Genomic DNA, 22,203 nt, shown 5'->3' on the forward strand with positions numbered 1-22,203 from the left:
AAAGGAAGAAGTGCCGCTTATTATTGTGTCTGTCCTGAATATCTTTTGAGAATCACTCAAGGGGTGCAAAAAATGGGAAAAAAGGCTGAGGGGGTGCTTCTTCATTTGCGATAACAAGATATCGATTTACGTTCAAAAAAGCCCTGCGGGGGAGTCAGTACAGCGTGGTTAAGAGCTTCCTTGCCTGAAAGCCATTTCCTCCTAAAAAAAAAAAAAAAAAAAAAAATTACACTCCGAAGAACCTTTCGGATGCATGTCCCCCCGTTATTTGCACATCTCAGGGGGGAGTTCCCTTCCCATGTGTGCCCAAATGGGAGAATTCCAGATGCGGGGGGAGGGAGTAACCCTACCAGTCAGCATGTAGAAGTATTCCAACTTGTTCACATCGAAATTGTATATGACGTCCTGGTTGTACAGATGGGCAACGTAATTCTTAAACTCGCGGAGGGTGAAATTACGAGCAGTTTTAACATCCCTTTTGTGTATGCCGAGCAGTTCTGGCCTGAAATTTCTCCTATTTTCTCTATCCCAACAGGTGGAAACGATTTTAACGCACCTTTTATATTTATTGGCGTCCCATTTGAGAAGCAGCTTAGGAATAGTAAAATAGTACGTAGGAATGTACCCATTATATTTTGTATTTTCAAAATTTATGGATAAATATTCTGAAACACTGAGGTTGAAATTGAACTGATCGACAGCTATGAGAAGGGGGAATTCGGTTTGTTTCTTCAAATGCTCGAACAATGCGTAGATGCAGAGGTTGGCATATGATGCATTATTTATGCCAATGTGTGCTAATTCTAACAAATTAGGGGGTGTAGAAAATTTATCTAAAAGATTTGGAATTTTTACATTGTCATAGTAAAATTTGTACAATTTTTGCATGTACAAATTTTTTTCCCTTTCACTTAAGGCATTATAATTTTGCTCATCATTTGCTACTTCCGCATCGATCGTTTTTTTGATAATGTCATCATAAATTTTTTTGTTATACAATAGATGTGTTCCATCTAGGCAGGTGCTTTCGAGTATCCCTTTATCCACTTTTAACTTTTTTAAAAATGATTCATTTGTTTTTACTAAGTCTTCAAGAAATTGCCTGCTCAGTTCAGGCTGAATATACAAGTTCGTATTGCTTCTCACAATGGTGTTAATGTCAAATTTGTATTTTTTTACATCTGGGACGAAGATAACAAGCCACTGGTTTAGCTTGGCCCAGAGGACCACGCTGTTCAGGATGCAGCTCTTTCCTGTTCCCCGCTTCCCGTCTATTAGGAAGCTCCTGCTTTTGTAGGACATCCGCTGGTGGCCGCTATGGTAGCCGCTGCTGTAACCGCCATTGGGGTTGCCTTTCATGCTGCGCGCTTCTTCAGCGGAGTCCCCACTCGCATCCCCCCCATCGTAGTAACTCGCGCACTCACCCCTTTGCGCAAAGTAGCTGTCCAGCTTGTGGGAATCTCTCCGCTTGCGCAGTTTGTAATTCTCTTCAAAGTGCTTCAACTCGTCTACAATTTCGTACGCCAATTTTCTGAATAGCAGTCCTACGCCCTTCAACTGTTGCGCCTTCTTTATCAATCGGTGATCAGGTGCTATTTGGTTCCTTTCCAGTTCGCGTAGAAACACGTCGAGGTTATCATGTTGGTGGTCTCCATCGGGGGAGGCCTCCTTTCCTTTGGTTTGGGTGCCACTCTCCCGATCGGTGCCCCCCCCACCGTGCATCAAGATATCCTTGGGCAACTCCCCTGCAAGTCCCTCTGGGAAAAACCCGTCCAAGTGTTCCTTCTCGAAGAGGAAGCACTTATCCACATTTTCAATGGCGAAATGGGAAGGGGTGACACTCCCTACCCTGTCATTCTTCACATTGATGTACATTTCTGGGTTGAAGAAAAAGTCGGCAACATTTTTTTTTTTCACCGGCCCATGAATATTTAGCAGCTTATTAAATCTTTCCTCTTCATATGGGAATGCCACCAACTCTTTGTTGTAAATCTTCATCAAGTCGTCTTCATTTCGTTTGCGGTTTTCTCTATACGTGCTGTGCACTTTACTGTTGTTGATAATGGACGGGATGTTGTACGTGTTGAATGGGCGCACAACCCCCCGGGGGATTTTCATCTTTCGTTTTGGCCAAGGGGGATGGGAAAAGGGAGACATGGGGTAAAAAAGGGCAATCCGCTTTGTTCGCTCATTATTCCCCGCTCCAGTGGGGCTTCTCAAAAAGGGGGGAAAAAGAAAACATATGGGACACTTCCATAGGTATAAATGGGCTAGCACATACACCGATGAGCAGAACCCCTCTGTGGGGAGGCCAAACTTACGTGTGGGGGAAAGCGGCCACTCCGCGCCTCATCAGTGGAGCAGCGGATTCAAAATGGCATATGTACAAGCGGAAGAGGGCTAAACTGAATGGCGCATTGGTATGAAACGCGCTCTCAAAAAGGGATGCACAAACGGTTAAAATGTCACCGTCGCGGGAGGAAGAAAAAAAAAAAAAAAAAATTCACGCAGGATAAATATCCGTACATGTATTATCGCACCCCCCACAGTTTTAAGTTACCTAAAAGTGGAACACAGCAGGTGAGCATTTTCGATTTGAAAAACCATCACTCACGTGGACCTGCTCAAGTGGCTCCCAACAGGTGTGCATCTGCGCATTTCAAAGACTCGTTCGTTTGTAGAAGGGGCGGAGCGGAGTGGTGACCGTGTGGAGAATTCTGCTGCTAAAGCTGTTCGTTGGAGCACCGACTGTGCGTGGGACTATGTTGTGCGGTTATACGCATTGGATGCAAAGTGGCCCCCTCATGTTGGTCACTCAAAGCTCGGGAGAACGCTGCCTGCACGGGGGATATGCCGCTTCAATTTTGTGCCACTTCACCATGTCATCGTTATGGGGAGACGACTGATAATCATTGGGGTGTTTATGCACAGAGGAGCTGAGATTCCCCCACCCGGTTTGCTAATTTGTTGAGAACTATTGTTCCTTTTTTTTTTCAAACGTTAAGGGGAGAAAGATGTTCACTTTTGCGAACAAATTGGGGGGGGTAAAAAAAAAATGCATAAGCAAACATAACATGAAAGGTGCAAACACAGACTCGAAGAATGCCACATGGGAAGTGATGGCGAAGGGGGGTGTAGAATAAGTGGGCAGATTAAACTGAAAAAATTGGAACCAGATCGGCAGAAACGGAGCAAACGAAGCGTAAAAAAAAGGGGTTGCTCCTAATTGGGTTACTTAAAAAATGGGGAGAGCTTCGTCCCTTCTTTGTACCCACAACATAACGAAGCGCAGAGACACATGTTCATCATCAAAAGGGGGGGAAGCTCCCCGAATTAATTTTTCCTCTTTTTAGTGTTCTGCAAACTGCTACTACTCCCTGTAGAGCGTATTGTACAGCTCCTTCTTGAGACGTAGCAACTGCTTGAGAATGGCCTCGTTTGTTATTTTCCCAGATGGGGTGTCCGAGTCGGAGGAGCTTCCTTCTTCGTCTTCCAATTCGGCTTCTCTAGCTAGCTTGCTCAAAAGGGATTTACTCTTATTGTCCTTTATTTGGTTTTGCAGTTGTACCATTTTGTTGCAGCAGAGAATTGCGGCGTTCATTTTGGCGTCTTCGTGGTCGCTGATTCGCTTCACCATTTCGAGTTCGTGGAGATTCTCCAAACTGAGGCCTATTTTCTTGAGCGAATTTTTCCAGCGCGCGATTTCGTCGTCCGTGATGAAGCAGATGCAGGTGCCTTAAGGAGGTGGAGGTGAAAGGGCATAAGAAGGTGAGCATTTCTCGGAGCGTATGCTTAAATATACGCTAAGACAACTGGTATGTTTTCACCCCAACGCAGTTATGAAGTTGCTTTTTCTTTGGGGGGGCGACTCTTTACCTGTCTTGAAATTTCTAGCCGTGCGGCCAGAGCGATGCACAAAGGTGATATCCGAAACGGGACAGTTGAGCTGAATGATGACGTCACATTTGTCTAAGTCGATTCCTCTGCTTAGCACATCCGTGCAGAAGAGAACGGAATGGTTAATCGATTGAGAAAATTTAGAAATGCTTTGCATGCGCTCCTTGAGAGACTGTTTGGAGTGTATAGAGAAAATGTTTATCCGTTCCTTTAGCGACAAGTCGCAACGGTATTTTTTTGGCACAGATGACTCTACCCCTTGGTCGAAGAATAAGAATCTAAATATGCTATTCAGCTCCTTCGTTTCCTTGATGGTGTTTACAAAGATGACTATTTTTTTTACCTGCCCATGTTCAGCACTGTCACTGTTGCGGTTTAACTGGTTGGGGTCATCTGGGGAGTGGCCCGCTGAACCGCTCAGGAAATACAGCTTGAGAAGGTAAAAAAGTTTTTGTAGGACCTTTTTCCTTTCGCATTTGACCATACTGAGGGAAAGTCCATCGGGGAGGATGCTGCCTCCGCCTTCCCGGGAGGAGTCGCCTTCCAAATGGGCATCAGCCAAATTGATGATGCAAGATTGTTCTTTCCTAATCGTAACACAATTTAACAGTTTGGCCAGATGTTCATTTTGCAGATGGACTGACAACCCTAGAGTAGCGGAAAGGAGAAACGTTTGAATAAATTTTTTCTTCTCCCCCACGGACTTGTACAAATGCTTGGCAATCAAATTGATGTCCCTCATGAAAGACGTTTCTATCATCTTATCAATTTCGTCGCATGCAAAATATCTGACGTGTTTCATTTTATCCAAATAGCTTATCTTATCATTTAGGAGTAAAAAGTACTTCAATCTTCCCGGGGTGCAAACTAAGATTTCTGGTTTGTTGGAAATAATTCTTTTCTGTTTGTTAAGATTTAATCCTCCAATGATTGTTGCGATGTAAATGTGGGTGTACTTATTTATGTTGCTGAAGTGGCTTAAAATTTGAATGGCTAGTTCTCTTGTGGGGACTAGTATGATGCACCTAAGTTTGGGAACGCAACTTCCCCTTTTTCTGTATTCCCTTAATTTATTTTTTACTATATTGTTTAATATGGGTATGCAGAAGGTTAGCGTTTTTCCCGTTCCCGTTTTGGACACTACGATTACGTCCTTCTTAAAGTTTATGGAGTGCTCAAGGGTCTGCTTCTGTATTTCTGTTGGCTTCCAGAAATTGGCGTCATGTAAAGATTTCATTATGCTGTACAGGAGGTTTATTTTTCCCCTCAGGTTCCACCTGGCGTAGTGCACCTTGTACTTCACTTCGTCCGCGCGTTGGAAGTGCTCCTCATTTTGGATAACCTTTTGTATGTCGAATTTTTCCCTTTTGGGGCTCTCCCCCTTTGTGCGGTCAGCGGTGGTGGGGGAAGCGGTCGGGTTGGCAGAGCGTACGGCCTGATCGTTGGAAACACCCTCCTCATTACCTCCCGTGGGGCCACTTTTTGGTCTTTTTTTTTTTCTCCCTCTTTTTTTTTTCCTCCTTTTGAACCCCTTATGGGTGTCCTCCCCTCGGCTGTCAATTTCGAGGGCGGGTTCACTACCAGCGGCGCTCTTCTTGGGGTCCCTTTTCCCATTTGACTTTTTCATAACCTTTTTAGAGTCCTCCTCCTTCGAAGTTGTCTGCTCCACATTTTCGCGTTTTCTCTTTTTGCTTCCTTTACTAGGAGATAACTTCCTCCCATTTTTGTTTCCATTAATTTGTTTTCTTTTTATTCTTTGCTTGTTAGTGCCACTCGTTTCACCTCCCTGGGGTGAACCTTCCAGGTCGTCCTTGGTTAGAATCTTTACGCTTCCCGCATCGGCGACCTCGATGGACACCAGTCCTTTTTTGCGAAACCTGAAAAGGGGTAGCACAAATTGGAAATGATAAATTTGGGGTAGATGAAACGAGGACCCATTTCGCAATGTCCTAGCAGTGTAGCGTTATTTTTTTTCTCCTCACAATTGTGGAAAAAAAAAAAAAAAATTATCTTAAAATTTGGGATATATATTGAGTGGTCCATACGCAGAACTTAAACAGTGAGGGGAGTAGCAATTCCCCTTGTTTGTCTCCGCCGATCTTAATGCATCAGCAGGGACGCTTTCGCAAAGGGCCACTGCAGTTGCGCCTTACTCTTTGAGGAGGGGGGTCTTCACAGCAAGGGGCTTGAAAATCATTTTGCTTTGCGGTCTGTTTTGCCTATTTCGTGAGTACGTATATTTTTGCATGAGCATATGCGTGAGCATGTACCTATACAGGCATGAAGGCCCCCCCGGTTGTCTCGCCTTTTCCTATAAATTGCGTTACATCAGGGGGTAAAAAAACGTTTGCGTGAAGAATGCCAGGCACTGGAAGGGGCAAAACCGTGTAGCAGTTGCTCCCACAGGGATGTACGCAAACATGGAACAGCTTTTCGAGCGCCGGGAAAATAAGCAGCGCAGGATGTTCCAAAACGGAGGAAAATTAAAGAGCAACTGGGGAAAGAAGCGAGCAAATGGGGAAAGAAACGTTCAAATGGTTAAAGAAACGATCAAATGAAGTCAAAAAAAAAAAAAAAAAAAAAAAGTAAAATACCAAAATGGTAATGCTCCAAGGGGGAAAAAGAAAGCGCAAAAACTGCAAACCTATTAACGCTGTAAATTTATGCGTACAAGTTATAAGCTGCGAAGTTTAAGCATGTAATGAGAATGTTGCCCTTTTCTTGCAATCTCATTCACTTGTAAACGCCGCGTTCTACGTGTCGACTCGACTGCTCACCGTATAATGCTGTTCGCATTGCGCACTGGGCGCGGGGTTTTGGTTATAAATTCCCCCGCACTGAGCGCCGCTCATTTTTTCTCTTCCATACTGCTATACATTGATTTTTCGCTCCTTTTGGGAAAACAGAAAAAGAGCGAATCGCAATGAGGCAAACATATCGGATGATCGGATGAGAGGCAGTTACGTTACTTTTACCACCTTAAGGAAAAAAAAAAAATACTACTCGATTTTTTTTTTTTTCAATGTAGCAGCCCCTAAGTAGCCACATTTTAAGCATTAGCGCAAATTAATTATACACTGGTGCACGTTCTAACTTGCGGGGTAAGCGCTTGCCTGCTGCCGACGAATGTATAACCGCGCACATGCGAGGAGAAGCGCTTCCGTATGTACGCCTATACATTATGCGTAATGTACGCTCCTCGAAGGAACGAAAGGAGCTCTCCGAAATATGACCTCTGAATTGTGAAGCGAATGCCAACCGAAGCGTTGATCGAAGTGCCAACCGACGTGTGAGCTTTGAGAAGATGCCCCCTTTTTATGTCTCCTAAAGCTCGCCCACTCGCCCAAGTTCACCTGAGAAACCTGTGCCAGACGTTTTCCCGCCTGCAAATCACACCAGAGAGAGGAAAAGGAAAACCGTGTGCCGCGACCAAAATGAGCATAAGCGTTTACAAGAGCAAAGTGTTCAACACCAAAGATGTGGTCGACGTATGCATACACCAGAGGCACCTGAAGCTGGAGCCGTCCAGCTTTAAGGATTCCGTTTATAAATTGAACGAGCATAAGATAGCAGTAGACGAGTTAGCAAAAGCGGATGGGTCGTTCACCACTAGGGAAGAAGTACCTGTAGGGGGGGAAGAAGCCCCAAAAGGGGGGAAAACCGGGCAAGGAAAACCCCGCAGCTATCACATGGACGAATTGAAATGCTTGTACTTTTTTTTTCTGATAAATATGCTACGATTTAAGAACAATTTGGATTTAAATTTGATAAGGAGCGTTTGCTGTTCGATTAATAACACCACCGAGTGTACCTGCGGGGTCGAGGGGTCATGCCCCTCCTCAGTTGTTCCCTTGCCCAGTGCACCACCCCAAGGGGGACCGCCTCACAGCGAAGTGCTAAAACAGTTCTTCATTTCGAATTTGGAAAAATGTGCCAAATTGGAATACAACCTTAACGATTTCAACATGTGTATAAGTGGTGTCCTAGAAAACTGTAGCATCGTTTTTTTGAATGCCTATAAGACGGTATCCTTGTGCAAGTACCTGACCTGCTGCCTTTGCAACCTTCTGGAGTTATTTCACATAAACAGTGAGGTGCTATTTAAGAACGCCTTTAACAGTAATGCGAATAATAGCAACATACAATCCATAAATGAGCTGATAGGCAAGATCAAATGGATGACTCACGATTCGAAGGTGGAGAAGAATAAGGACTTGTCCAAAATTTTTAGCGCAAATTTGTTGTTGTTTGTTTATACGCAAAGTAAGCTAACGGATGACGGTGAATATTTCATGTACCTAATAAATCAAAATTTTAAAAACAGCATAGATAGTTATAGAAGTGAGTACACCGAGGGGATGAACTCGTTAAATGGCTACATCACCATGTTGAGTAGAAGCATAAATGACACTCTTGGGGTGCACATCAAGAATGTGCTTGACATTACAGCCAAGGTGGTGCCATTATTTGTTGCGAAGTTGCACGAATTTGTTACGGCGAATGAGCAAATTGTGGAAGAACACGCAGATTTGAAGAAGCCCCTGTCGAACGGGTTTATATTGCTCCACGACGCCACCGCTGAGCAAAACACCTCTACAGGTTCGCTCCTCTCCAAGTTGTATGAAGAGAAATATTTAAAGAGCATCGAGGAGAGGTTCCTACAGATGGAACTCCCCAATGAGTTGCAAAAGTTTAGCGAATTGAACAGCATATTTTGCGAGCTGCTAATTCTGCTAACCGATATGATCATTCAGACGAACATTATGTACGACATAAAGGCTTATAACAAAGCGCTAGCACAATTGTTGAAGAATAAAAAAGTGTCTGGGGGCGTTCACCACATAGGGGTAGGGTGCCTCGAGTTTAAGAACTTTCTCTACTCCCTGATGGCAGAAAAGGGGGACTCCCAACTGGGCATTTTTAAACCAACAGAAGGGGAGACAAACGAAGCAATACCTATAAGTGGAAATAAAATCGTTATCAATAACTTCTTTCCTGCACTGAGGAGAAGTTTAAATTTGTACAAATTGGACGACCAAATTGGGGAAGTGCTAATCCAGAAGAATATCAATTTTAATTTGAAAGTTCCCAAAGGTGCCAAAGACTTTACAGGGGAAGACATGCAGTTGAGAAATATCTTTTTCGATTTTATAAAGAAAAAGTTTTTACTACACGGGGCAGTAGAAATAGATACCCCCATTTTTGAACTTAAGGAGACATTAACGGATAAATATGGAGAGGACTCCAAATTAATATTCGATTTGAAAGACCAAGGAGGGGAAAATCTATCCCTTAGGTACGATCTAACTGTGCCTTTGTATCGCTTTGTAAATACAAACAATTTGAATTCCCTGAAAAGATTTCATATAGGGAAAGTGTACCGGAGAGATGAACCGAGCATGAATAGAGGCAGGTTTAGAGAATTCTATCAATGCGATTTTGACATCGTAGGAAAATATGATACAGTCCGCACAGACTTCCACATTCTGTTTATATTCTGGGACATTTTAAATAACCTAAAAAAAGTGATTGGCAATTTTAACTGCAAAATAAATCACAGAAAAATTTTAGAGTACATGCTTCTCTCCAGTAATATTCATAAGGATAAGGTAAAAACGATTTCCAGCAGTATAGACAAATTGGATAAAATAACTTTTCAGCAATTTCGGGATGAGTTATTAAATGAGAAAGGAATCCCCGTCGAATCGGTTGATAAAATAGAAACGTACATTTCGAAGACGTTAAGTTTGTCCCCTTTTTTGGTCATCGAATTTTTAAGAAACGATTTAAATGAATCCCCTTTTGATGAAGCATACAAAAATGAAGTGTATCAAGTTATTAACCATTTGGAGGAAATTTTTGAGTTGCTAAAACATTTTAATATGCTCAATCAGTTTTCCTTTGATTTGTCTCTCGCCAGGGGGTTGGATTACTACACGGGGATTATCTTCGAATTTGTTCTCCTGTCCGAGACGGGACTGGGGAGTGTGGCTGCGGGCGGGAGATACGATTACCTGATAAGGAACAAGCGCAAGGAGTACATCCCCTCCGTTGGCGCTTCTGTCGGTATTGAGCGGATCATTGCCATCGCCGAGGGGGTGGTAAAGAAGGGTGGCTTGTTTGTGGGTCCAGGGGGGGGCGGCCTTCTCACAAAGAAGGAGGTAACCGTGGAGGATTCCCCCCACGGGAAGGTTGCCTCTTCGGGGAATGCCGCTTCCCCCGGCCTGGCCCTGAAGGACAACTCGGTGGAAGTCCTCATATGCAACATCAAGAAAAACTGCTTTAAAGAGACCATCGAGTTGTGCAAAAAGTTGTGGGAGGAGGACATATCGACGGAGTTTATCTACGTGAAGGACCAGAAGATACAGAAGCAGCTGGTGTACGCCTTGGAGAAGCAGATCCCCCTGGCGGTTATAATTGGCGATGAAATTGAAAGGGGCGTCATCAAACTACGGGAGCTGACGCAGGACAAGGAGAAGTCCGCGGGGGAGCAGGAAATCAAGCTAGAAGATTGTGTGCAGGAGATAAAAAGTTACTTCAGGGAGAACCTGACGTGGAAGCAGAGCATCACGAACGCTTTGTTTGGCCGGGCGGGGGTGTAGCGGCGGTCGTAGTTGGCGGGGAAGGACACGCGTAAGCTCTGCATGTCCCTGCCGCTGTCACTAAGAGGCGCCATTTTTTACCACCGCTGTGTTGAGGGGTGAGCGGGAGAGCGGCGAAAAAAAAAAAAATTAAAATTAACACAGAAAAGTTGTAACCCTATTCGAATGAGCAAAAAAATGGACGCACCTTTGCCACACGTAGTTGTGCAAGTGGGCAAAAGGTGAAGCCGCTCCATTTCGAATTTACGAAGCGTTTTTCACAGCATTTTTAGCGCACATTCTGCGTACATTTTTAGCACACTTTTTGCGCACCTTTTGCGCGTTTTTTCTTCCCTTTTTTTTTAACCCCGTTTAACCGCGTCCCCGTCACGAACCAATAAAAAGCCTTTCTTTTGAAAAACGCGCCAACTTATTGGCAAGGCGATTTTTTTCCAAAGATTTACAACATTTTATGGGCGTACATGGGGAAGCAATTTCGCTACACCTTCCGAATGCGAAGCGGCAAACAGGCCTTGCCGTTTGAGTCCTTTTTGCGCGTGCAGTTGGTGGAACAGACAAAGGGAGCGAAAGGGACAAAAAGGGGAGGAAATGTAAATGTGTAGTACACGCTGAGCGCCTCGAATAGATCACTTGAAATTTTACTGCTCTCGTCATCATTGTGTATGCACATGTGCGTATGCAAATGGGGGGGTTGAACCGGGTGAGCTTATCCTGGAATGAGCTCTCCCTCGTTTGAACGCGCCTGCCTGGGGGTCCTCTCCACACGATGTGATGATAAATTAGAGAAGGGAAAAAAGTGCACATACATTTGGTACACACTTTCGAATCAGCATACTCAGGCGCGACATGAATAATTCGTAGGCTCATAGCGCTGATTCGAAGAGGGGAAAGCAAAGAAGGTTCACCCCCAATTGAACTGTTTTTTTTTTCCTATTTTTTTTTTCCTCTAATCTGTCGTAACGGAACGACTTTTCCACGTCTGCTCCTCTTCCCAAATATGGAAGTCGAGTGGGACAGCGAAACTGTGACAAAATTTTACAATTATTTGTGCGGGACGATTAGCTACCAAAATTGCGTCGAATTGGAAAAGGATCTGCGAATCGAAACCGGAACGGAGGAAAAATTAAACAAACATAGTTGCAGCTCATGTAGTGACCATCATGGCGATGTAAATATAAGTTGCTTCAAATTTAAAAAAGATGATGATGATGTACTGGGAGAAATACTAGACAGTGAAAAGGACCAAGAAAATGTGAAAGCGTCCCTGGCAGAAATAACACAAAAGGCATTCACCATATATTCAAATGTAATTGCCAAGGCTGCTTCCAAAGGGGATAATAAAGTAACCCTAGAAACGGATCATTTTTTAAGAAGTGATATTTTGAGACTCGTTTTTAGTAAGTACATAACAACAAAGGCGAAGGAAAGAATCACAGAAATAAGTTCCAAGAGCACAAAAAATATTGTCACTTTGGCGAACCCTCTGAATATGAACGAACATGACTTAAATAAAATAGAAACAGACACAATTGCAAATTTGATGCACGATTATGTGGGGCTACAGAAAAATTTCCTGGGGAGGGACTACACTAAGTTAATATTTGACGAGTTAGTTTTTATAGAGTATAATAACCAGTTTAACTCATTTGGCAGGGAGTACAAAAATGTGAGAACCGATTTTTACTGCTGGACGTATATTACTAGCTTGGACAGGCAGAAACAGAGGGGGCTATATAAACTGCTGAAAGAGCTGTCATTACTCCCGTATGAGCTAAATAAAAAGGCAAATTTATCCTTGCAGATAGGTACGCTATTTCAGTTTTTGTACTTCTCCCCTAATAAGTCTTATTTAAAAAAGCATTGCCAAGGGGGGTATGGCAAAATGGACAACGGAAAGAAAGTTACGTGTATTTATGTCCCCTTTGTGCATTCAAATGATGACGTAGAAATTAAGTTGTACAGAAGTGAGTACAACGGGGTGAATGAGGAGAGTGAGGAGAGTGAGGGGAGGGGTAAGACAGAACCGAACGTTCGTGATGCCACAACCGTTCCGTCCAACCAAACGGATGATGGTGCCCCTTTTCGCGTGATCAAACCGGAAAGCGACTCGCTCATCTTTTTGCAAACGAGGAATGTCTCGTACGAAATTTCGAAGACGAAGAATAAGTTTTTCACCGTGAACTTTTCCATCTCGGGGCCCGTTTCCACGGAGCGGCGCTTATAATTTGACGTACGCCATCGGGGCGGTACATAAAAAGGTGCATACTTGTGTACACGTGAGTCAGCACTTATGTGGCACTCTGCTCAAATAGTCCTGCGCTTCTTTCTAATTTTCTTCCTCTTGTTGACGTAGAAGCTCCAGTACATTCCAGCGTTTCTTTTTTTAACTCCCATTTTTCCGATAATCTTGTAGTACTGTTTCTTCCTAATAGTTTTGAGCCAACTAAAATGCAGTGTTTTTTCTACACATCCGCTGCGTATCGAATTGGTGGGGGGTGTTCCCTTTCCAGAGTCTTCACTCCGATGGGGGCTCTCACTTCCCCAGGGTCTACCTCTGATGCTGTTCCGTATGCCATGTGTTGGGATAATACACTCAGTGCTGTTTCCCAAATGGACGCTTCTTCTATGCCCCATTTCGTAAGTTAACCCCTTTTTATGATAGACGGTGCAGTCCCCGAAGAGCAGAAAGGAACTGCCATCATGCGGCACGTTGCTCACCGCTTCGCCTTTTTTATTTGCTAAATTGCTAAAACGGAAGTAGTTGCTTGTGCGCACAATTTTGTTTACTAACGGAACAGACGCAAAGGTGGCCTTCTGGTGGTTCTTACAGATTTTCCCAATTAAAGGAAGGCAACTTATTTTTTGAAGCATCTTCTATGGGCAAAGAGTTCGGAGCAGTAGAGGCGTTCTTTCATCTTCCTTACGAGGGTGTTATGCGTCCGTTTAGCTCTCCCCCAGGGGATCATATAGGTGAGGGGGTACGCGGTTTTTTTAGTCGTTTTTTACGCGTTTTTTTACACACGCATTTACGCCTGTATTTACACTCTGCGAAGAGGGGTGGGCAAAAGCAAACGCGTGCTTAGCGCATTCCTTGGAGGTGTCAGGTTTGAGGTTCACTATTCGTAAAAAGGTGGTTCATAAGATTGTCACATTTGCAGTGGTCCGCATGACATGGCTAATTGGGGAAGTGTGTGTAGGGGGTGCTCCTCACACGAAAGCATGTTCGATATGAACAGCGGGATTTATAGTGACCGTTTGGGTTGCACGCAGGAAGAGCGCAGCTTGTTTGCCTCGCAAAAAGTGGAAATAAACAACATGGCACAAAAGTTTGCGGAAAAAGAGTTCGATGGGTTACAAAAAATGAAGAACAAATTAGTGATGCAAAAAGGGGGCAAAAAAAAAGTTCATCCTGCGTGTACATATATGAACGTAAGCATTTATAGTTCCTTTTAAATGGCGCAATAGCGGGGATGCAGCGCGGGCTGAAAAGGGAGCTTCCTCCGCCTCACTGCTTGGAGCAAATGGTTATATTTGTTTACAACAGTATGGTGGGTGTACCTGTGCAATATATGCCGAAAGTGAGATAAGTAGATGTTCATTAAACTGCGCCAACCTGTGTGCACAGCGCAGCTAAGCGATGAGAAGGGGGAATCCTTTCTTGAAGTGATTCCAAGCCATGTGATTATGTCGACATTTTGCATTTTTTAAACAGCGCGCTTAGGGGCACATGCCCGCAGGTACGCAATTATGAAGGTACCCAGTTATGCGTGTCCCTGGGAGGAAAGACAAAATAATCGCGATGGCGCAAATTGCATTTACACCCCACTGTAGTTTCATGGGGGGGAAACTATAACACACTTAAGCGTAATCACGCGCAGTCGGACAAGCGACAATGTGCAGCATTGTGATAGCCGATGGTGGAGAGAATCAGAAATGCGTGTTGAGCACCCCGTGAAAAAAAAGAAGAAGAATTATCTTTGTTTTGACCCTCCATACGTTTCGGCTCCTCTCGCGCAGAGACACGCTTAATATGAGCGGCAAAAGAACATCAAAAAAATATGAGTGCAAAGAGATGTTATGGCCCTGCGAACACTCGCTGGTGAGTGCCAAATTGCGCCCCACTTATTCTGCAAAGCGCCCAGTTATAGCTAGTCCCACGTGCACGTGTGGTTATGTGTGTATATATATATGTGTATATGTGTACATATATATATATGTATATATTTGCGCACACACGTTCACACCTGTTTGCGTGTCTCGCGTACTAACATTCGAATGTTCCCCCCTTTTAAAGCGCACGCTAAGTTTTTCCCGAGGTAGAAAGCTGTTTTTTTTTTTTTTTCTTTTTTTTTTTAGCTTCCACAGGTAAAACACATTTATAGAACTCCTTCCTATCCATTTTCTTCGAACGCATGTTGGAAATTTTTTTCCCCTTTTTTTGGTACACACATGTAGTACGTTCGAAACTTTTCGTGTCCAACTTTTTTTCGCTTTATCGAACAGAAAAGGAAAACGACCAATAAGACGTTTAACGATGTGCAAAGTTTTGCGAAGTGTTTTGCTTTCACGCGAGAGTTAATACGTGATGATTTTTTTTTTTTTTTTTTTTTTTTTTAAAATGGCTATTTAAAAGAAGCGTTCACACCATTTTTTTTTTTTTTTGACAAAATTAAAAATTAAACTTTTTCATCTTTCCATTTAAATATTTTTACAAAAATTTATTTTCCTTTTTTTCATTTTAAATTTATCATTTTTGCATTTTAATTTTTTTACACACATTTTTGACAAAAAGGAACACATAACTGTTTTTAAAACGATTAACCACCCCTTCGATCGCTTTGCTTCAGCATTTCCTCCGCTTCGTCCATTTCGTCCATTTGGCCCATTTCGCCCACTTCTTCCTCTTTTAAACGCAAAATTAAAGCAATTGTGCGATTAAAAAATTCATTCCATGCTTCACATTCAAGTTTGAAATAACACTCATTCAGCCGAACACATCCCTGTCCTCTCACCCCTTTGGCAATTACATATTAAAACGATTGGCATAATTTTCAACACAGTGGTACGCATATAGAGGGCGAAATGCATTGTTATAAAGCATTAATTTTGTAATCAAGTTTTAAGGAAAAAAGAAAAGAAAAAATTTCTATATACTTCACCAGGAAGAAAAACACCTATTTTTATTTTTGCAGGGAAGGAACACCTACGAACACCTACATTTGACAGTCCTACAAATAACATATTTACCGCAAAACTTTTGACTTTTAAAAATGGTAAGCCATAATGATGGCAAACTGGAGTTTGCCCATATGTAGAAGTACATGCGAACGTTTAGCGGTTTCGGCACTTACATTTACATTTACATAATACATAGAGGGGGAAAAAAAAAATGCATTTTTTTTCCTTTTTTTACATTCGCATTTTATGGGTATATACCTCCAGTTTCTATTCGAGTTTCCTTTTGTGAGCGTTTTTTTTTATGCTGAGGAAGGCCTGCGTGGGTGGCACTTCTTCCGTTGCACCAGGCAACTTACATCTTTTGTGCCGTCGTTTGGCAGTTCACATACACGCCGTTGGGAGCGGCGCTTGAAAGGGAGTAACCCATGTAGTGCACTTTTGTTCCCAATTTAGTGCCCACTTTTGTTCCCAATTTAGTGCCCACTTTTGTTCCCATTTTTGTGCCCACTTTTGTTCCCATTTTTGTGCCCACTTTTGTTCCCATTTTTGTGCCCACTTTTACGCCCATTTTTGTGCCCACTTTTACGCCCATTTTTGTGCCCACTTTTACGCCCATTTTTGTGCCCATTTTTGTGCCCATTTTTGTGCCCATTTTTGTGCCCACTTTTACGCCCACTTTTGTGCCCATTTTTGTGCCCATTTTTGTGCCCATTTTTGTGCCCACTTTTACGCCCACTTTTGTGCCCATTTTTGTGCCCATTTTTGTGCCCACTTTTACGCCCACTTTTGTGCCCACTTTTACGCCCCCTTTAGTGCACATGTACGAACTTCCGCCCCGCGCAATTGCTACAAACGGCGATGTGGTGGAAGTAAAATCACCCCCTTCAACCAACCACGGAACCGGTGTTTACCGCGTAAAGCATTGACCGGGGTGGCTTGCACGTGATATGGTATGAAGTTTACATTGACATACCGCAAGGGGCACGTACGCATTAACTGCATGTATAAATATGTCACTCTTGCAAGTGCTACATGCGAGTGCTACCTCTGCGCACTTCCAAATTTGTTGAATTTATTTGTATGTCGCTTTGGGAAATATCTTTCAATTTGGTACGTTTATTCCAAATATATATAAATTCATTCGCGAATTCTTTTGCTACATTTTTTTCACAAAAAAAAAAATATTTGCATAATTTTTTCTGAACTTTTAATATATTTTCCTTCGTGCGATAGCTCTATAAGTATATACATATATATATACATTTATATAACTATACCTATACGTAGAACATCTTATTGCTCACAAAATGGTACTGAGCATAATTTGAGAGCTTTTCACTTGTTGAAAGAAAAGAGAGATGACCAAATGTTTGGGGTTGGATGAGTGTTCCTCACCCCAGTAATGGTCATGCAATTTTGTTGTTACATTCGTGTGATATAATATGTATATGTGGGCGTTCCGCTTTTCCCCTCCCGTTGTATATGTGCCCAATTGTAGTGTACATAAATTTGCGTGCGTGATAGTACATACTACATACCGAGAAAACACAATTTGTGCACAAATTGCAAATTGGCTAGCTGGGCAGAAAAAAAAAAAAAAAAAAAAAATGTAGCCATCTTCCTATTATGCCCTTGCAAACACTGATGTCGATTTATTTTCGCCCCCCTCCGTGCAGGCCACTGGATCCGAATATAAAAACGCCCCCCTCAAACTACCCGCAGAAGTTGCTGAAGAAATAGCAACCACAGCAAAGAAGCTTGTTGAAGCAGGAAAGGGAATTTTAGCTGCTGACGAATCGACCCAAACTATTAAGAAAAGATTCGATAACATCAATGTAGAAAACACCATCGAGAACAGAGCTAGCTACAGAGACCTACTTTTCGGAACCAAGGGATTAGGCAAATTTATATCAGGAGCAATTCTCTTTGAAGAAACCCTATTCCAGAAGAATGAAGCTGGTGTCCCTTTGGTAAATTTATTACACGATGAGGGAATCATTCCAGGAATTAAAGTTGACAAAGGATTGGTTACCATCCCATGCACTGATGATGAGAAGTCCACCCAGGGATTAGATGGTCTAGCTGAGAGGTGTAAAGAATATTACAAAGCTGGTGCAAGGTTTGCAAAATGGAGAGCTGTATTAGTAATTGATCCAGTAAAGGGAAAGCCAACTGATTTATCCATTCAGGAAACTGCATGGGGATTAGCTCGATATGCATCCATCTGTCAACAGAACAAACTTGTGCCAATTGTTGAACCCGAAATTTTGGCCGATGGTTCTCACACTATAGAGGTATGCGCAACTGTAACTCAGAAGGTCTTAGCTTCTGTTTTTAAAGCATTACATGATCAGGGAGTTTTGTTGGAAGGAGCTTTATTGAAGCCCAACATGGTGACCGCAGGATACGACTGTGCTGTGAAAACCAATACTCAGGATATTGGTTTTCTCACAGTGAGAACTTTAAGTAGGACAGTGCCACCATCCTTACCAGGAGTTGTATTCTTATCTGGAGGTCAATCTGAAGAAGAAGCATCTGTCAATTTGAATTCCATCAATGCGTTAGGCCCACACCCATGGGCGTTGACCTTTTCCTACGGTAGAGCATTGCAGGCATCTGTCTTGAATACCTGGAAAGGAAAGAAGGAGAATGTTGAGAAGGCCAGAGAAGTGTTGCTAAAGAGAGCAGAAGCGAACTCCTTGGCGACTTATGGAAAGTACAAGGGAGGTGCAGGCGGAGCCGATGCAGGAGCATCCCTTTACGAAAAGAAGTACGTCTATTGAGGTTTCCCCACACATACGAAGAAGAAGAAGAATTATTTAAAAAAAAAAAAAAATGGGCACTTTGAATTTGAAGCATCAGCAATGTGTGTAAATATGTACAATATGAGTCCGCCCCCTCTGATGAAGCGCCACAAAACGAAGACTTTACCCTTTAGGAAGTGTGTCCTGCTAGACACGGATTCGCACAAACCTGTGCAGATGAAGCAGTTATATCTGCTGCTCGCCGCATAAGCTCCTTCCTTTTTATGCGTGCCGGAACCATCTGCATATACACCGTTTCGTAGCCCCGATGTATTTTTACTTTCCCCCCCCAAGCCGATACGTATATATATGCATTCCATGTACTATTAGCAAGCATTCACGATTTTTCTAATTAAATTAGTGCTTTGACCGAGCGCCGACAAAGGTGTATACGAGCACGTGTACCACCTATGTATGTATGCACGTATGTGCATGTGTACGTGTGTGTCCATGTGTTCATATGTCCCATCGATTATCATTTTTACACCACGTGTCAAGCCATGCAGCCGAGACTTTTTAATATTAATTAAAAAAGAGTCAACCAAAAAGAAAAAAAGTAGAGTAGCGGTAGTGGTATAAGCAGTGATGATAATGCGAGTAGGAATAAGCGAGCTAGCTAAATAGCTAATTAGGGACACGGCGTGCACAGAAAGTGCCTCCCCCGTGGTGCAATTCCGTCCGTGTTCGTAAGCGGAACTGCACAGGTTAAGGCAGCATTCTCGCAATGTACATTCCCCAATGATGATCATTTTTGCACACATTCATTCTTGTTTGAAACAGTTGGCGGATTAAAAATTGTGGAGGAAAAAAAAAAAAATGAGCGGTACAGAAAACGCTAAGGGAAAACAAATTAGGGTTATTCTATCTATGTATTCGTTGCATATGTGCCAAATGAAACATGTAAAAGTTGAGCACTCCGCTATACTAAAAAAAAAAAGAAGCGGGAGGAGGAGTTCACTGGGGTAGTGTACACAGGATGTATGTGCAAAATTGAGAGTTGCAAATGGCCGTCTACATAAGCCCATTCGGGGTGTTTCCTCATAAGAAGCTTACAAAATGTTGGCCACCCCGAATCAGCTTCTCCCCACTGCGTGTACTTATGGCATACACCCTTCAAACAGTAATGCATATAAAACTATGGTTACAAAAAAAAGTGAAAAATTACAATTCCGCGGTGTTACGTGGGAATGCAAAATTGAGCTGCCTTTCCATGAGGAGCACCTCTTGCTGGACTTGTTCACTTCTTCGAGAGGAGGTTGGCTAGCCTTATCGATGCTTTATCGCTTAAATGAAAATAATGTAGCTAAAGGGGGGATAAAAATATGGAGCGCAGCACAGTGTTAGGAATTTGCAAATAATGAGAACGCAAAGATGCAAGAATTTTACGAACATGTGGCACTTCACGGGACTTCCAATCGAATTGGACAAATGTTCGACTGCCTCGTGGTTACCTTAAGATGCAGCCGAGCCATCCAGGGATGAGAATCTTCTGATACTCCCTGAAAATTACCTTGCTGAGCGAAGTTTAAAGATAGAGTGCGCACATTTGGAGAAGAAAAAAAGGCAGAGTTATTATAAAAATGCTTTACAATTTTCCTCTGTATCGCTCTTTTTTTTTTTTTTTTTAAAAAAAAGGTCTTACTTGAATGCGGAAGCTACGAGGCCAGAAAATATGGGGGAGATCACGCTACTCTCAAATACGGTGTTCAATTCCCAGCACGTTAGGGTGCAGAAGCCTTTGGAATTGGGCAAGCGATGGGGAGTACGTATGTATGTGTGAGGTGTAAAGACAAAAATATATATGTAAACGGCAAAATGGTAAAATGACATGGCAGTCAGATAGGAGGTGGATTGTATCATCAATACACTCTCCTTTCGCGCACATCTTTGTATGAAGTGAAATGCTATGAAGACGGTGCGTAAAACCACGTGGGGGAGACACAAAATGGGGCCTTTTCATAAACGATGGGCATACATCTATACGTATGTACATCTGCACATGTGAAGGTATATCCACGGTGCCCCCCTCTCGCTATGCAGGCCTACATGTCCAGAATGCAAGTCTCGAAGCGAGGAAGTTTGAGACCTCCATGTTTTTCTTCAAATTGGATAAATTACGGAAGGGGAAAAAATTACAGACATATTTGTTGCCCTTACGACTACCGTAGTAGTTTAATTTACTAGCCAGACGGATTTTTCTATGATGAGATAAACTCTTGGGTGATAAGTGAGCTGTGTTCGGAGGACCCTTATTGCGTGCTACTGAACTGAACCCTTTTTTTAAACAATGAAATAGCAAGTTGTCATTTTTATATACATAAAACTTTCTATAAATTTCACGTCTAAAAACGTAACCAATTATGACCCCATTTAGGTACATTCGAATGGTGTACATGGATACGATGTTTTTGCACTTTATTTGGCTATCCTCCTTCATCATATCATTCATTTTAGCCTTTCCTCTGAGCGGCTGCTTGGTTGTGAGCTTGGCTGGTCGGTCGCGTACGGTGGCGGGGGTCTCCTTATGCGCCGATTCTCGTATTTCAACTGTTACGCTTCAGTTTTTTAGTTTTTATTTTTCACTTATTATTTTTAACTTTTTCTTTTTAACGTTTTCTTTTTCTTTTTTTTTGCCTTATTTTAGCTTCTCCGCGGTGACAACTGGCATAAGCCGAAAAAGCGGAGTGCGGAAAAAGGCCACGCAAGCAACGCACGTAAGCTCATCAAAGCTCACACAAACGCACATACGATGAGAGAGAAAGCACATGGATGGGCAAACCTATGTATATGTTCGCACGTGCGTACTACAAAGCATTGCGTTTTTATTTATTTTTTTTTTTTTGGGGGGGAGAGAAGGCTCTCCCATTTGCTCCTATTCGGTGTGGTTTCCTTTTTGCTGAATTGACCAGAAAGTGCATGTAGCTTAGATGTACATGTTGAGAACAACTGAACGTGTATTTTATCCTCCTCAGTTTTGTTCTTCCATTTTTTAACACTTGGCGTGTGTTCCCTCGTCCAAATTGGGGAAGAAAATGGATGAATTTTTTAAAAAAGGAGGACAGGAGGGGGGACAAAAATACGTTCGACGTTTTGTGTGTCGTTTTATTGCTTCCCATTTTGCAACAACGCTAATGATGTTTGGGTGGGCATACGTGTGAAGTAGCTACGGAGCTACGTATGTATGGGCGGATGTATGTATGGATGTACGGGCGTGTTTTTCTCTTGGGGTGACCCCTCACATGATGGCCTTCTTAATATTTTCAAGCTTCGTTTCCAAGTTTTTGAGGAAGCACAGATTTTTGTTCCTCTCCGTGGTCAGTATATCTGCCTGCTTTTTTACGTCTTCGTTTTTTTCATTTATTATGTTAATTTTTTTGAGCGCCTCATTTTTAAAGCTCTCCAATTGTTCGTACGCCTTTTTCTTTTCTTTATTCAAAAATTCGGTGATGGTGCTTTTTTTTTCTTCGTACAATTTGAGATAAAGGGGGTTTTCCGAGTTGGCCTTTTCTTCTGTGGGGATGTCCCTTTCAGCGGACACGTCCTGCAGCGCCTTTGCGAGCTCGCCTATCTGTTCACGGAGTGGGAGAAGCACGCCTATGTGTAGAAGCACCCCCATGTGTAGATGCATTCGCGCCCATTTCACCGCGCTGCACGTTTTTTCCCCTTTTCCAGTACCTTCATGTTTAATCCTTTCGGCTCTGCGTCCTTTTCTGTCATTTTAG

The 22,203-nt window shown here is 42.7% G+C and overlaps 8 protein-coding genes across 8 annotated transcripts; 3 read left to right on the top strand and 5 right to left on the bottom strand.

Annotated features, from left to right (window-relative positions):
* Positions 1-154: 154 nt before the first annotated feature.
* On the bottom strand, positions 155-2,118 carry PVX_118225 (hypothetical protein, conserved; the record flags this gene model as incomplete). Its single annotated transcript, XM_001615889.1, has 2 exons — positions 155-201; positions 351-2,118. 2 exons carry the CDS (start codon positions 2,116-2,118, stop codon positions 155-157), a joined length of 1,815 nt encoding a protein of 604 aa, XP_001615939.1.
* A 1,252-nt stretch (positions 2,119-3,370) lies between these two features.
* Positions 3,371-6,647, bottom strand: PVX_118230 (RNA helicase, putative; the record flags this gene model as incomplete). Its single annotated transcript, XM_001615890.1, has 3 exons — positions 6,051-6,647; positions 3,877-5,774; positions 3,371-3,735 (listed from the first exon to the last, which is right to left on the bottom strand). The coding sequence occupies exons 1-3, from the start codon at positions 6,161-6,163 to the stop codon at positions 3,371-3,373; spliced, it is 2,376 nt and encodes a 791-aa protein (XP_001615940.1). The 5' UTR covers positions 6,164-6,647.
* A 684-nt stretch (positions 6,648-7,331) lies between these two features.
* On the top strand, positions 7,332-10,499 carry PVX_118235 (histidine -- tRNA ligase, putative; the record flags this gene model as incomplete). Its single annotated transcript, XM_001615891.1, has 1 exon — positions 7,332-10,499. The coding sequence occupies one exon, from the start codon at positions 7,332-7,334 to the stop codon at positions 10,497-10,499; it is 3,168 nt and encodes a 1,055-aa protein (XP_001615941.1).
* Positions 10,500-11,496: 997 nt separating this feature from the next.
* Positions 11,497-12,723, top strand: PVX_118240 (hypothetical protein, conserved; the record flags this gene model as incomplete). Its single annotated transcript, XM_001615892.1, has 1 exon — positions 11,497-12,723. The coding sequence occupies one exon, from the start codon at positions 11,497-11,499 to the stop codon at positions 12,721-12,723; it is 1,227 nt and encodes a 408-aa protein (XP_001615942.1).
* An 80-nt stretch (positions 12,724-12,803) lies between these two features.
* Positions 12,804-14,013, bottom strand: PVX_118245 (hypothetical protein, conserved; the record flags this gene model as incomplete). The annotated part of the gene is made up of 1 exon (XM_001615893.1): positions 12,804-14,013. The coding sequence occupies exon 1, from the start codon at positions 13,368-13,370 to the stop codon at positions 12,804-12,806; it is 567 nt and encodes a 188-aa protein (XP_001615943.1). The 5' UTR covers positions 13,371-14,013.
* Positions 14,014-15,186: 1,173 nt separating this feature from the next.
* On the top strand, positions 15,187-19,024 carry PVX_118255 (fructose 1,6-bisphosphate aldolase, putative). The gene is made up of 3 exons (XM_001615894.1): positions 15,187-15,561; positions 15,692-15,772; positions 17,354-19,024. Exons 2-3 carry the CDS (start codon positions 15,770-15,772, stop codon positions 18,458-18,460), a joined length of 1,110 nt encoding a protein of 369 aa, XP_001615944.1. The 5' UTR covers positions 15,187-15,561; positions 15,692-15,769; the 3' UTR covers positions 18,461-19,024.
* A 257-nt stretch (positions 19,025-19,281) lies between these two features.
* Positions 19,282-20,930, bottom strand: PVX_118260 (hypothetical protein, conserved; the record flags this gene model as incomplete). The annotated part of the gene is made up of 4 exons (XM_001615895.1): positions 19,282-19,784; positions 19,933-19,995; positions 20,124-20,217; positions 20,528-20,930. 4 exons carry the CDS (start codon positions 20,928-20,930, stop codon positions 19,766-19,768), a joined length of 579 nt encoding a protein of 192 aa, XP_001615945.1. The 3' UTR covers positions 19,282-19,765.
* Positions 20,931-21,716: 786 nt separating this feature from the next.
* PVX_118265 (hypothetical protein) lies at positions 21,717-22,097 on the bottom strand (the record flags this gene model as incomplete). The annotated part of the gene is made up of 1 exon (XM_001615896.1): positions 21,717-22,097. The coding sequence occupies one exon, from the start codon at positions 22,095-22,097 to the stop codon at positions 21,717-21,719; it is 381 nt and encodes a 126-aa protein (XP_001615946.1).
* Between the last annotated feature and the right edge of the window lie 106 nt (positions 22,098-22,203).

The sequence above is a fragment of the Plasmodium vivax genome, chromosome 12 (assembly GCF_000002415.2).
Source record: "Plasmodium vivax chromosome 12, whole genome shotgun sequence".
Lineage (NCBI taxonomy): Eukaryota > Apicomplexa > Aconoidasida > Haemosporida > Plasmodiidae > Plasmodium > Plasmodium vivax.